At 38.7% G+C, this 15,877-nt stretch overlaps 1 protein-coding gene across 2 annotated transcripts in view; it reads right to left on the bottom strand.

Moving 5' to 3' along the window:
- c11h12orf29 (chromosome 11 C12orf29 homolog) overlaps window positions 1-15,877 on the bottom strand; it is a 69,955-nt gene that overhangs the window by 31,314 nt on the left and 22,764 nt on the right. For both annotated transcript variants that reach the window (XM_042108844.1, XM_042108842.1), the window contains exons 3-5: window positions 11,913-12,030; window positions 9,410-9,505; window positions 9,187-9,303 (exon numbers count right to left, since the gene is read on the bottom strand). In XM_042108844.1, coding sequence (XP_041964778.1) covers window positions 9,187-9,303; window positions 9,410-9,505; window positions 11,913-12,030 — 331 coding nt within the window. The remainder of the gene's footprint in view (window positions 1-9,186; window positions 9,304-9,409; window positions 9,506-11,912; window positions 12,031-15,877) is intronic.

The raw sequence follows: 15,877 nt of genomic DNA, 5'->3' as shown, positions 1-15,877 counted from the left end.
ACTATACATTTCAATGATATAAGATGGCCCGCCAGGCTAATAGGGTCTTATTTGTACTTTGAATTCAGTAACCAAAAAGGTGTATTCCAGTATTTACTGGCATCTTAAACATTGAACATTTACAAAGTACAAACAGATGCAAAAGGTAACCATAAAGTAGCTGCTGGCTAGATATTAACTTAAGAGTCTTTCACATTGTAGCATGCAAAAAGTAGGATGCAAATGCAGTTTCAAAAAGAAAAGTGCAAAACAAAAGGTGTTCATAAAAATCTAAAAAAAGAGAGAGGAAATTTGACTTAATCTTTCTTCACACTCAGCCAATTGCTGAGACATACAAGTTTAGTCACATTAGCAGGAGACAAAGCTGCCCTCTTTTTTTGCCCCGAGAGTGAAAACAGGCGCTCGCAGGGCACTGCAGTAGCTGGTGTTGAAAGGAATTTACGTGCGATGGCTGCAAGCCTGTCATGTGCTGCCTCTCTGCTTGCCCACCATTTTAATGGACATTGCCCAATGTCAAGTTTATAGCGGTCAAGACATGTGTCTACAGACTCCTCTTCTTCGTCGTCGGTATTCGTGTCAGAGGAGGCTAGCAAGAAGGATGACTGTGTTTTCTCAGACAGAGATGCTTTTGCAGGTTTCTCCTCCAGCATTAGATTGCGGACTGAGGCCCAAACCTCATTTCGCTCGTCTTTGGGGAGGCATTTCAAGTCCTTAAACCTGGGGTCACACACTGTTGCGATCTTCAACCAAGGGAGATTAGTGCTCTCTTTCCGTCTCGCAAAGTCTGCTGTAAAGGTATTCTTGAATTTCACAACATAGACCGGGTCATCATCTGATGGCACCATTACTCTGGTTAAGTGGCACAAGGCTGGCAACACCACAACAGGAAATATACTGCTCTCCACCCAGTAGTTCAGATACATATCTGCAATGTAAAGTACAAGATTTTAAGGGCCTTAAATCATCACTCCGTCATACACAGACACACACAGAAAACACTGGCAGATTGAGGGACACTGCCACACATAAAGAAAAACAGAGGTCAGAGTGTGTGTGGTGTGTGTGTGTGTGTGTGTGTGTGTGTGTGTGTGTGTGTGTGTGTGTGTGTGTGTGTGTGTGTGTGTGTGTGTGAGAGAGAGAGAGAGAGAGAGAGAGAGAGAGAGAGCACGAGCGAGCTTACTTGCAAGGTTCAAGCAGTTCCTCCAACTTCTGCAGTTTAGCTAACTCCTGTGCCGTCAACATCGTCTTGTGTTGAGCCAGGGTAGAGGCAAGTGGTGACTTATTTCGCTGAATACGCTTGATCATATCAAGCGTGGAATTCCACCGCGTGATGACCTCTTAAACGAGTGGTACAAGTGCAGCTTGTTGTGCTCTTAATTAACGGTCGTTCGCAGGGCTGTGTTTGAAATGGCCGACAATCTTCCTGCACTTAGCCAGAACATTTTCAAATCCACTCTCTTGGAGTTCAACAGTGATTGTTCTCTGTAGACTGTGTGCCACGCAGGGTAGATGGTCAAATGGAAGTAGTCTAGCGGCTGCAATCATATTACGGGCACTGTCAGTGCCAAGAGTGCTTATTTTCCCCACAATATTCCACTCCTTAGCGACATAAAGGAAATCATTAGCACAAGCCTCTGCATAATGTCGCTCTTCAGTTCTTCTCACGGTTATTGCAAACGACCGCAGTTCCCATACATTTTCAATGAAATGTGCGGTGATACCCAAGTAATTATCATTGCTCACAGAAGTCCAATGATCGCCAGTAAGGGCGACGTTCAGAGCTTGTTTGAGCATGTTCAATTTATCTACCTTCTCGGCCTCGTACATTGTTTGTATACGTGACGTGACTGTTCCTCGCGAAGGCCAACTATAGGAGATGTCTCCTGATGCAATTTGAATGATATTAGCCAAACCGTCATCTTCAACCATGTTCATGGGTCGGTACCCAACAAGCCAAGGCATTGGTGAGCTTTTCACTCACGGGTTTAGTTATTCGCCCACGTAATTCTGGAATTGTGGACTGGCGGGCACTGCCAGGATTTTGGAGAGGGTGTTTCGCATTGACGTGATATTTCAACTATGTCGAGCTTCTATGGTAATTAAATTCCGCTTTGCAAATTGTGCATACCACTCTGTTTTTAATAATAGTTCCATCCGGCAACTTTTTAAATTGAAACTTTCCGCCTACCAGCCCCTCACCGTTTCTCTCCATCTCTGCACTGCTGTAGGCTGCAGGTTTCGAATCGCAGCTTCCGTTATGTGACGTCAGCACCCCCCCACAAAGGAAGTAGGTAAACAAAATGAGTTGAGTTAATATTTTGTAACGCGATATGCATTTCAAAATTAATAACAGAGATTAACGCGTTAATTTTGACAGCCCTAAGTTCTATTGTTTTCATAGTCCTTGATTTTTGTCCTTGATTGTTTACACTCTCTAAAAGGCATTATCATGGAGGCCATTTTTGGACATTCATATCTTAAAATTATTAAAAGTATTATTCCTAGCCTAGCCAAACTTTGTAGAATGGAAGACAAACATGTTCTCAGTACGATTCAATCATTAAAAGTTTGTACCACAGTCTCATTGGTTTTATAGAAGTCCCTAGTTTCAGAAAAAACATGCAAAAAAAGTGATATTGAGGGTCTCAAAACTCCTTTATTGTGACACACCTGCCATCAATCGGTATTTTCTCTAGAAATATAATCCTTTGTTAATGTTGTCCCAAAATGTGAAGTCTCCAAAATAAAAAGCCATGACAATAATAAGGATAAAACAAGGCGTGTTTGTATTTTTGTGTCATTTTCATGCAACTGAAATGGTATGTGGGGTAGCTAGTAGGACCATAAAAATCTGTGGAAATAGCTAAGTATGTGGAAATGTGGAAATAGCTAAGTATGTGGCCATTTAGTGTGTAAAGTATCAATATTGTACCAAGTCCCATTCACAGAATAAATGCATGTAGTTACAAGTGTTTTGGGAACATAACACCATTATAAAAGGAGCAAAATGCTATGCTGTGTTTCACCTGAGGGGGTGCTAAAATCTATTGTTCATTGTAAATGTTTATTTTGGTATTCACAATTAAACACATTACCACATAGTTCTCAGTAAAAAAAGTTTTTGCCTGAAATTGCACTGCGCCTATTTACAAGGGCATTGTTCCCACCTCTTTTGGGGTCAACCATCAAGTGCTGGACCTCTATAGAAAGCTGAGAATCTGTAGCTTTCGTAGGAAGCAGTCAAAATAACTGTGTGATGTACTGACAAAGAGCTAGAATATAGTTTTTTCTTTCTGCCAGATTACAAGCATCTCTGAACTGACTACATTTCAGCCCTCTAGGTCACTTGATATCCCTTTAGAAACACAACTGAGCCCTAGCACCAGGTCTTGTGAAGCTGTGTGCAAAAGTTGATCAATATAGAATGAAAATATGCGCGCTTTAGACTATTATTTGCCAAGGTATGCCCATGCGTTTTGTAAAATGCCTCAAATGCTTACTGCACCCCTGAACCCCTTTGTGTAGAAGCATAATCCTGGTCTCAAATGAAAGGTAACACTTTGAGGTTTCCTGTGGACTATTTAGATTGTATGTCAGGTGTTCTGATATAGACTGACTACACAAAATGAGTGTGTATAAGATAGACTATACATCTGTACAACTAATATTTCATAATACAACATGAAGATTCAATTTCTATGGATTCTTGTGAATATTTCAGTACCCAATATGATGCATCTACTTATTGTGCTGCAGCTACACTGCAGCCAGAAGTCAGGGTATCACCAAAAGCGGAGGAGGGGGAGGGGGGCATTTTGGATCAAATTTAATTGAGATAATAAAATTAATCTGAGAATGTAAAGCACTATACAGATTGTACATGAAAAAAGTTGTCATTTTTGGATTCCCAAGAGTCAAAGCTTTGAAATGGTGTATAACATTACTATGCTACATAGCAATATGGTGCATACAATTGATTTAGAATGTTGGGGGAGGTGGGCAACCGTCCCGCCGGCGGGACACTGAAAATTATTTGGTATTAAATATCCATATGTGTGGAGACTGTTGGAAAACATTAATAAATTGATGTATTTGAAGAGGAAATAGTGACTGATACCAAATGGAAAAAAAAAAAAAAAGAAGTTTTTTAATATCCTCAATATCACAAATCTAGAGCCCTTTAATACCCTCAATATTACATTACATTACATTACATTTAGCAGACACTTCTTGACCAAAGTAACTATATTAAGCTATATTACAAGGAATCACATTGCAACTTGGGGTTAAGTGCCTTGCTCAAGGTCACAACAGTGGAAGCCGGGAATTGAACCGACAACTTTCAGGCTACTGCACGCTAGCCCAGCTCCTTAACCACTACACTACCACCGCCCCATAATCACACTTTCCGAAATCTAGAGCTCTTTTGAAAGCCAGGAGCACAGTGCACAGTGCAGACAAAGGTGATACATTGTGATACTGGTAAATCACCTGCAAATAAACAAAATGATACAACATCCATAATGCAGCTTCATCTGTACACTTAAACACCCAAAATGCCTGATAAAACCTTACTTAGTGTATCAGGCTTCAATGGTTTCTATATCCTACTTCTACAAAACTTTGTATTCTACAAAACTATGTGATAGTTTTGGGTAATTTAAGAGGGGTCTATATCTGTTCAACATGCACTTAGTTCTTTAAGCACTTCTTATGCGTTATGGTTTGTATAATATTGTTTTATTTCCATTAGGCTGTTGATTAATTTGACATTATTGTTTATTATTTATATTCTCATTAATGTAGTCTTACCATGCTATTGTTTTTATATTATTGATTGAAAGGACATTGTTTATTATTGCCTTTTCCCCCCTCATTTTCATTGTTTATTTTATTAGGCTATTGATTGAATTGACATTGTTGTTTATTATTGCTATTCTCCTTATTATAGTTTGACCAACATTCTAATCTGTTCCCTGTTACATTTGTAAATATTATCGGAACTCCCCCTTTTACCATCGGTCCCGTATTTCCGCCGTCTTGCGTGTATGTGTCACTTAATATCCATTTCTATACAAACCAAGACGGCGGACTCCTAAAGAAACGCAACCACCCACACCATAAGTGTATCTAAATTAGCTATGTACCAAAAATGACATTTTACCGTGACTCGCAGAGCTGTAAACAGTGTTGTAAGGCTGCGTGTACACAACCGCTTGGAGCTCCAGTGGAATTTTAATTTCATGACGAGAATTCTCGGTCTAACCGTTCATGTGCCATTCATGTTGAAACGGCGTAAATAGGTGACCCATCAGGCCATCACTATAACTCCGAGCGTGGTAAACAAAATCGGATATTTCAGGCAGTAAATGCTCCCGTTAAGAATCAAACCAGATTTTGTTCAAATCTACACACCTATGGCTACTGAAAAATGTAAGGTTCATTTAGCAAATGTTATTTTGAAGTGTTAAAAGACATCATTGTTTTAGAATTTCTGAACAAAAGTGGTGATAATTGGGGGTGTTACGATATATTGTTTTTGTATGTCGCTTTGGACAAAAGCGTCTGCCAAACCCTAGTGCTGGGCGGTATACCGGTTCACACCGTATATCGGTGTATATTTTCGTTATGATATGAATTTTTAATATACCTCCATACCGGTGTATTTGATTACACAACGTTTGGAACGCTGCGCCGCGCTACTACGCCTGTTTGAGTCGTGATTCACTCGGATCTTTCACCCGTATCTTTAAATTAACCCATGAGTCGCGAGTCTCTAGTATCATTAACTCGGATCAGTTGAGTCCTACTACAATTCAATCTAAAACGATAAACAGCGCCACACACAAACCTCTTGCAACATTAGCTAGCCTACTAGCCATCATAGCTGCCAAAAATGTAACAATTTCGTAAGTAGGATAACCACAACTCCACAAATCAACTCAAGCGACTCAGTGAGCAGGCAGTCTGAGATAACTGGTTAACTTCCCGCAGAGCCGGGTTAGTCGGATCAGCCAGCCGGTTAGGCTACATTGAGTACGAGTCGGCTACGGCTACGTTGTCATGAGTGGCTGTAGACGAGCGAGTAGCTCCTCCTCAAAGTGAAAAGCAATTCCACAACAAAAGCCATTCTTCACCTCTTAAATAACATTCAATGTTCTGCATGTAGCCTAGGCATACTTTAGATTTGGTGTATAGATGTAGCATATTAAAATGCAATTAGGTCGCGCAGACAGTCCGAAACATTGCACGCTCTTAATGGAGCTGCTTTGTATACCCGGGTTAGTCGGATCGCTGGGCCGGGCGGTTACGTTATGAGTGCGAGTCAGCCGAATCAGCCGGCTACGTTGTCATGAGTGGATCTGTAGACGAGCGAGTAACTCCTCGTCAAGGTGAAAAGCAAATCCACAACAAAAGCCATTCTTTCACTTCTGAAATAGCATACAATGTTCTACACGTAGGCATAGCCTACTTTAAAATGCAATTAGGTCGCGAAGACAGTCCGAAACATTGCAAGCTCTGTATGGAGCTGCTCAGGCTAGCCGGGTCAGTTGGATCAGCAGGGCGGGCCGGTTACGTTGTTATGAGTGCGAGTCAGCCGAATCAGCCGGCTACGTTGTCATGAGTGGATCTTTAGAGGAGCGAGTAACTCCTCGTCAAGGTTAAAAGAAAATCCACAACAAAAGCCATGCGTTCACTTCTGAAATAACATATATTCTGCACGCATAGCCTACTTTAAAATGCAATTAGGTCGCGAAGACAGTCTGAAACATTGCAAGCTCTGTATGGAGAGTAGGCTAGCCAGTCGGATCAGCCAAGCGGGCCGGTTACATTGTTGTTATGAGTGCGAGTCAGCCGAATCAGCCGGCTACGTTGTCATGAGTGGATCTTTAGAGGAACGAGTAACTCCTCGTCAAGGTTAAAAGAAAATCCACAACAAAAGCCATGCTTTCACTTCTGAAATAACATATATTCTGCACGCATAGCCTACTTTAAAATGCAATTAGGTCGCGAAGACAGTTGCAATGTCCGAAACATTGCAAGCTCTGTATGGAGTTGCTTGAGTAGGCTAGCCTACCTGGGTCATTTGGATCAGCCGCGGGCGGACCGGTTACATTATGTTGTTATGAGTGCAAGTCAGTCGAATCAGCCGGCTACATTGTCATGAGTGGATCTGTAGACGAGCAAGTAGCCTAGTTTCTACTCGTGTCAAGGTGATAATAATAATAGGCCTAATGAGAATAGTAGTAGTAGTAGTAGTAGTAGTAGTAATAATAATAATAATAATAATAATAATAATAACAATAATAATAATTTAGTCACTGCAGGGCATTTCTACGTTCCTGTTTCTATGTCTACATTGAAAGTCAATTGCTTAGGCTAGGTTAAGACAATAAATAAACAGTCTGGCTCAAACTGCTTTCTTTCCCGTGAGTGGGTGGAGATTTTGATGCTATTATATTAGGCTATTTTATATTATATTATATTATATTATATTATATTATATTATATTATATTAGGCTACCTAACATGAGATATATATATATATATATATATATATATATATGTATAGCTATGATTAATAGCCTAATAATATTAGTTGCCTAGTAGGCCTATTAGCTGCCTATAATACCTATTAGAATAGATTCCTAGTAGCCTACTATTAGTATATAGTAGTGGTAATAAACATTGTAGCAGAGTAGCATTAGACCTAGGCAAATTTTCTATTGTTAACAAAACAACAAATAATTAATTATTATAATATAGGCTACCCTCCCTGTCAATAAGATCAAAGTTTCTGAACATGAGCACCAAAAAGATGAACAATGTGTGGATGCACTTTGACCAGGAGACCAAAACTCTTAGGCTAAATGCAAGTACTGCAAAAACCTGGTTTCAAATCCACATGGAGGATCCACATCCAACATGAGAAGGCACTTAACGAAATGAAGCACCCCACTGCACTGCTTGAACGTAGGACTGAATTTATTTGCGATTTAGCAATACTGACTCAAGTGACTCGTTCAACCCGGATCAGTTTAGTGAGTGACTCAGAATAACCCGGATCCTTAAAAGGAATCGAGTTTGACAGGCCTACGCGCTACAGTGTTTCAGGTGGGACTTTTTTCACACGCATGGTGCCACTGCGAGGCATAGTGAGGGTAAATACAAAACACCATAAGTTTTTCCCCTGAAGTATGACCCTTAAGGCTTAATTTCTCCTTAGGTAAGGGGTTTATTTAAGGGTGTTGCACAGAATACCTTAAATTGTTTCTTTAGTTGAGGAAAAACGTAAAGGGATACTGCATTGAAAGGGATTTACCGTCACAAATTCTATTGAGATTGTTCAACAGCTGTAACTAGCTGGCTAGTAGGTGATGTCGTTAGTTAGCAACCCACCGACCACAGTGAAGTTTAATGTTCTTATCATTCATCTCACCTTAAGAATATTCGCTGAAATTATCCAGGTAGCAAGTAAAGCATGTGTTATAGACATGCACTGAGCAATACTAGCTGGCTAGTTAGAAATGATCCTGACTGTCATCAGTGCACCAAAACAAACTTTTTTTGTTAATGTTTTGCCTAGCGAACCGAACCGAAGCTCATGGCAGGCTAACAAGACATCCACATCCACATGAAGTTAACGTTAGCCGACCACTGTAATGCACACAATAACAATAAGGCATGTTTCTGATAGGCCTATTTGACAGAGTAAGCATATTAGCAGAGAGGTTTTATTTTAAATTGCATAATTTTCAAAAAAGTATAATTATTGCAAGTTTCACTACTTGTTGTATTGATTTTATACAAGATGTTTGTGAAATTTGCACAGTAAAAATTCTGTATTTTGACTGCAATTGTCTTTGCATTCTGATTTGATTCTTCATTAGAATCATGAGTGGCTCTTTGTAAACAGCATCATTTTCTGGGGCCATGCAAAACTGCATTACCACTAGTGTGGAGTTAATCTACATCATGACAGTAAAATAGACCATCCTTAGTCAATGTACTGCAGCAATTCCTCTCTCAACCTGTAGAAAATGCTGTGAACATCTGATTATGCATGGAAAAAAAATACCGTCATATACTGTGAAACCGTAAGAATTTTGAAAAATACCGTGATATACATTTTTGGTCATACCGCCCAGCACTACCAAATCCCATAACCATATCCGTTGGACCCACCTGGGATGTGTCCATACTCATCAGGTACAGGATCGCCATCAATGTGCTGAACCTTTTGTGCTGGTACCCAATTATCAGGCACGGCTTTGAAATCCTCCTGTAAGTTCCACGTGAAGCCTAAAAAACACTCATCAGGTATTTTACAATAGAACAAATACGATGTATACCTGATGCCTGATAAGATAATAGTACATAGTTTTTATTTCCATCATAAATATTTTACCTGTCCCGCTTTTGTGAGAAGATTGAAACTTCCTGAACTTCTTCTCTGCTTGCTTGTTTGGTTTTCGATCTAAGCGTGCCCAGAGGTAATGTTGGCCTTCGAAAATAATAATAGAAATGCATATGAGAATTGCTTACTGTGAAGTGTAGCAGTGGAATATTTAGCCACATGGGGAAAAAATCTAGGGTAGTGCATGCTAGGGCTGTCATTTTTTTTTTAATCAAGTTCGAACAAACATTGAATATTCACCCCCCCCCCCCAAAAAAAGAAAGTCACAGCTGTGCCATATCATTAAAAAATCAATCTTATTTCATAACAACTGCAAAAGGCTGCTCTTTATTCACATTGAAAGTATCACCAGCAGAATTAGAACCAGTGTTTCCAGAACAACCAATAACAGCCAATAACAGCCTTTGTAACCACTCTTTGTAGGCACATTATGACCCAGCAAACACCAGACGTTCGGGGAACATTCCCCAAAGGTTCGCTGAAAGTCACACAAAATAACTTCCACGTTCCGAGGACATCCTCTAAAGGTATTGTTTTGTGTAGCCTTCGGTGAACATTCCCGGAACATCATCTTGCAGCTGTTTTGTACAACCATCAGCAAACTTTTAGAGAACGTTCCCTTTACACACATTGGGGTTCTGCAGCTTCGCTTCGCAGTCAGACGTGTTAGGCTACCAATTAAATGGAGAAGCATAACGTTCAAGTTAGATCTGCTGCAAGTACAAGTTCTGAACACTAATAAAAAAAATAAATGTCACGTGTAAGCAGTTTGTTTAACTTAAATGTCTGCTCTCATGCTAACTTCATTGTTAATTGACACAACTAATCTGGCTTGTAATCACCTAAAATCACCTAATATTAGCGTTACTATGAACTCGACTTGCTACACGCTTGTGCTACACAGGCTTTTCTGAATCAGCAGAGTGTCGCGATTGATTATCTAATATAACCTCTATGTAGATATCCTGAAGAATGAGAGGGCCTGCGAGGATTTGATGCACTTAGTTGCTGACTCAAAAACAAAACAATTTCAAGATGACTTTGGGTGTTGTGCCTTAACAATGTGTAAATGAAAGTCATTACTTCGCCCATGATATTAGGCTAGCCTACTGATCAAGTCAAGATTTTGGGGCGATTTGGATATTCATTGTTTCAAAAATAGGTACGAAATTTAATACCTCGTAAAATCATGACCTTTTAATGGCCTTAATTTTTGCTAAGTTGATTTACTACCTTTTAATACTTTTTAAAACCCAGCGGACACCCTGACTGAGTATATAAAGAAATGTGTAGGTTAAATATAATACCTTTTTTAATACCTTCACAAGTAGTAGCGAACTTTTGGCAACAAGTTTGGCAGCAAACCAGCCGTGTATCCAGTTTGAGGCGCTAAAAGTGTTAACACGAACGCACACTGACTGACGTCACATCATTGATATTGCTCAGGTCCTACTCGCACATATAATTAATATAATATAAATAAATTCACACGAATTTTAGAAGATATGCCTGCACTTAACACAAATGGAAAAACTCATAGTTGGATAGTGGTTCTAAAATGTAATACCTCGTCAGATGACGTTTATTACTTTTTAATAATTTTTGATGGTCTTAAATTTAGCTCATTCCATTTACTACCTTTTACAACCCCGTGGACACCCTGTACTAGTGTTTATCAGTAAACCATCAGCCATCGTTGTTACTTATCAGCTTTCTCTGTAGAGCAAGAGCCTGTTAGCTTAGCTTCCAAAGCTATGGCGCTCCACATACTGTCGAATAATCCTGTTCAAGTACTGCAATAATCATGCTTTGTAATTGTAAATGCTTGTGTTGATGGTTATGTCATAATTTGTAACTCAATCTGTCAATTTCTTTCAAAATCCACCTGAAGTCACCATTTAAGGAGTAATTTTTTCAAATGTTTCTTTTTTTTTGGGGGGGGGCTTCCTACAATCAACAGCACCGCTGCTGGAAAAATTTCTAGGGGAAACACTGGGGAGGGTTAAAAACATGCGAAACTAGCAATGTAGTCTCCAGCCTCTGGCCAAAAAATCGTCGGATAATGCAAAATGACAATTTTTGCGTCACCAAGGAATTTTTTCCAGACAGAAAATACAGATATCTCTTGTCTCAGGGGAACATGAGGGAGGGAAGCAAGGCCATTCGAAAAAACTACCGGGTTTCTACTGATACAAAGCTTAATGCCAATCGGTGAAGTGTCCCTTTAAGGCGAGACACGAGTGTTTATTTCATTACATTGTGTTTACTCGCGCCTGTATATTCTCCACTTCAGAAGCACTCACATACACCAAACTTTCTAGTCTTATGCTTAACTATATTAAGAAGATTTTTACAGAGGGGTTTATTGATATATTATTCATTATACAGTAAAATATGAATTAAATATGTCAAACTGTACACTTTAAACTTTAAGACAAATTAATGAAATATAACAACTTACAGAGTAAGGATCTTAATTGCTCAGATCACTTACCTTTGTATGTTGAAACATAACAACAGGTGCCATCCAATTTCTCTGTAGCAATGGCAGTGTAAATATCTGAGTCCAGTGAAGAGGAGTTAAGATGCTCTGTTGCAACAACACGAAATGGCTGAGAATAGAAAAAGACCAAAAGCTTAAGAATAGGTCAGGATAAGCCACTAGTCTAAACAGGCTGAAAAGAATTAATATGTGCTAATCTAGTAATCTAGCACGCCTAGCCCCATCAACAGACTCTTTCCCCCATCCATATACAAAAACCTGCAACATTTTCCATAGCCCTGTGGTCTGTCTGTGAGTCATCTTCTGCTCCTGTTCTCATTGACTCTAGAAGTATTCTCTAGGGATGTCACAATACCAGAAATGTAGGGCAAGATCACGCGCATGTTAACATCTAGGGTAAAAAATAAAACTTTAAACATCTCTACAAAACACATCTTGTATAATTACCAGTCATCTAAAGTTTACAAAACAGGTTAAAGTTTGTTTCTATGTGCCCTAGATCAAATGTTACAGCATTCTGAAGATAATGACAAGTGCACAGCAAATGCCAGAGTGTTATTTTCCCAGAGTTTTTTACACTGTGGAGTATATTGAGGATTTTGTACACTTGTCAGTGTGTTTTATATAGTTTTAACGGTGTCCATTCTTTTGCCAGTGTTGGTCCAGAGTTTATTTTTACTGCACAAACTCCCAGGGTGTCTATAATCTGATTGAGTCCTTAGCATTCGCATATTACGTCATCACGTCATCGGACGTCTCTCTGGATAAGTGAAGTCGCCTGAGAACAATGGCTGCCTGACTTTGGCGAAAGAAAGGTAAGGTGAAATGCAAAATGTAGTTTGTCTGAAGAGTTTTCTTTGCCCAGCATTTGTAACTTTCTTTTAACGTTCCTGTCGTGCATGTTTAAACTTAACGTTTGTGCTAAGGATTTACTGGGTTCACGAGGTGGAATTCCTGTGTTAACGTTACTAACGTTAGAACTAGCTTAGCAGCTAATGGTAAGTTAACTTAATATTAGCGCACTGGAAAATTTTAGCACGCCACATCAAATCTGACCAAACTTTTTTTGATAAATGTTGGGATTTGCTCGCCATGATTGAATTAATTTGACGTTCGTGCCGTCAAATACTGGTGAATATAAGTGTTGGTCATGTTTTACTTTTTTGTAAGAGACTGGGTTAACGAAGCTAGAACTAGCCTACTGTGAAGTTTCCAGGTTATTTTAATTTAAGGTAGCACCAGAGCCCGTCTACGGAGAGCCTGGCCACTCCGTATTCCCATATTTCCCATAAGTCCCATTGTACCGAATTTTGGTTGCAGTTCCACCAGAGTTCCACTGGGGGCGATCGCCATGAGTGCAGAATGAATGGGAGTCAATGGAGCTAGACGGCTAAATTTGTCTCTTTCACCTGATTGTCGTTGACAAATCTCAGATTTGATTGTAGTTTGTATAACTTCAACATGGGTTATAGGTCAAAAGTGTACTAATGTCCTTTTGATTTCTTACAGGTTGGGTCGTTGTTGCCCATAACACGCTAGCATTGTGCTAATGAATGACGTCATTGCCACATTTGAAAGGCTTTTTAGAACAATTAAGTGACTTTAAAAAATATAATACTCAACCAAGTGTATTTTCTTTGCCTCCCCTTTCGAATATAATATTCAAACTAGAAAAGCATTTCCTGAAGGAAATACAGTACATGAAAATGCAAAAAATATGATGTAAAATATCATGTTACTTAGCTAACTTAGCTAATCATTTTTAGCAGTTATGCTAGCTATACATAACCATGTTACTTAGCTAACTTAGCTAATAATTTTTAGCAGTTTTGTTAAAAATGCTAACAGTGCTAACAATGTTAGCAATGCTAACATGCTAACTATGTTAACCATGCTAACTAGCTACAGTGGGTAGGAGTCATAGTTGATGATAAGTAACAGTTACAATGGCTGAACAGTTAAAAAGTTCAGTAGTTTAAAGGGTTAAATTGTTTAACAGTGAAATATTATAGTGAGGACTTTTATTTTGAAACAGTTTTTGGCAGAGGAAGCAGTTGAACAGGATGTGTAGTCTTAATAGGGCCAGTTTGTATGCTTAAAGCCTGAGACTGGCAGTTGATCCAGGTGGCCCGAACACCTGCCATAGGATTCTAATTGCTTAACGGCCGTATTGTGATGTCATAATCATGCTAAGTCAATGGGGAAATTTTGATTAGTTTTTAATTAATAGTTTAAAAAGTCTAAAGTTACAAAGCTGAAAAATACATAGCACCCATGTCCTAAGTAAGACCTACGTAACATAGTTTGAATGAAGTTTCTACGTTAAACGGTTGAAGCAGCATTAAATGCGTTAGCGGAAGAATAAGAATAAGAACTAGAAAACGCAATTCCAGGGAATTACCAGTGCATGAAAATGCAAAACATGGTGTGAAATATATTGTTAAAACAGATGATGTGCTAATTGGCAACCAACATGATGAGGTTTAATATAGTTCAAATGACTGAACTAGGTAGATGAGGTTTAATATAGTTGGAATGACTGAACTAGGTAGATGAGGTTTAATATAGTTGGAATGACTGAACAGTTAAATAGGTGGATAGTTTATATAGTTAAATGATTTGCTTGGTAGATAAGGTTTAATATAGTTGGAATGATTAAACGGTTAAATAGGTGGATAATTTAAATAGTTAAATTATTTAGGTAGATAATTGACGATAACTGACGGTTGGAATGGCCCTAATGTATGCTAGCAGTTATGCTACTATGTTATCAAAGATAATAATGGTAACCAAGTTTTTTTGCTAAAAATGCTAATTAGCATGCTAACATGTTAACTATACTAACATGCTAACTATGTTACTTAGTTAACTTAGCTAATCATTTTTAACAGTTTTGCTAAAAATGCTAACTAGCATGATAACACGCTAGCATGCTAACTATGCTAACCACGTTACTTAGCTAACTTAGCTAATCATTTTTAGCAGTTTTGCTAAAAATGTTAACTAGCATGCTAACACGCTAGCATGTTAACTATGTTAACCATGTTACTTAGCTAACTTAGCTAATCATTTTTAATAGTTTTGTTAAAAATGCTAACTAGCATGCTAACATGCTAGCATGCTAACATGCTAACCATGCTAACTAGCTACAGTGGGTAGGAGTCATAGTTGATGACAAGTAACAGTTACAATGGCTGAACAGTTAAGAAGTTCAGTAGTTTAAAGGGTTAAATTGTTTAACAGTGAAATATTGTAGTGAGGACTTTTATTTTGAAACAGTTTTTGGCAGAGGAAGCAGTTGAACAGGATGTGTAGTCTTAATAGGGCCAGTTTGTATGCTTAAAGCCTGAGACTGGCAGTTGATCCAGGTGGCCTGAACACCTGCCATAAGATTCTAATTGCTTAACGGCCGTATTATGATGTCACAATCAGCAATGTTAAGTCTATGGGGATTTTTAAAAAGTTTTTCTTTAATAGTTTAAAAAGTATTAAAGTTTCAAAGTTGAAAAGACATAGCAGCTTGGTCCGTTTGAATACCTACGTTACAAAGTTTGAACGAAGTTTCTAAGTTAAACTGTTCAAGACAAATTGCGTACGGAAAAAGTGGTAAGCGGAATAATAATAAGAAGTTGTTGTTGCCTTGGAAGAACAGTACAGTGCATTTCATAACCCAGGGGCGGGCAAACTTTTTGGCTCAAGGGCCACACTGGGTTTTGAAAATTGGCCGGCGGGCTGCACAACAACCCCCCCCCCCCCCCCCCCCCCACGACACACACATAAAAAAATACATTTTTTATAGCCTATAATTTAGTATGAAAAGTATTTGTTTTAAAATGTAAATTGCTTAAAAATACTGCTAATTTTATGCTGTTTAACAAATGGATTAAAATAGCCTAGTCAGCGAATCAACAATCAGAGAAAACTGCGCTGAGAACGTTGTAGGCGGATATTAGACC

Source organism: Alosa sapidissima, chromosome 11 (assembly GCF_018492685.1).
Source record: "Alosa sapidissima isolate fAloSap1 chromosome 11, fAloSap1.pri, whole genome shotgun sequence".
NCBI classification, from domain to species: domain Eukaryota; kingdom Metazoa; phylum Chordata; class Actinopteri; order Clupeiformes; family Clupeidae; genus Alosa; species Alosa sapidissima.
Note: the sequence above shows the minus strand (reverse complement) of the source record. Positions and strands in the feature narration are given on the sequence as shown.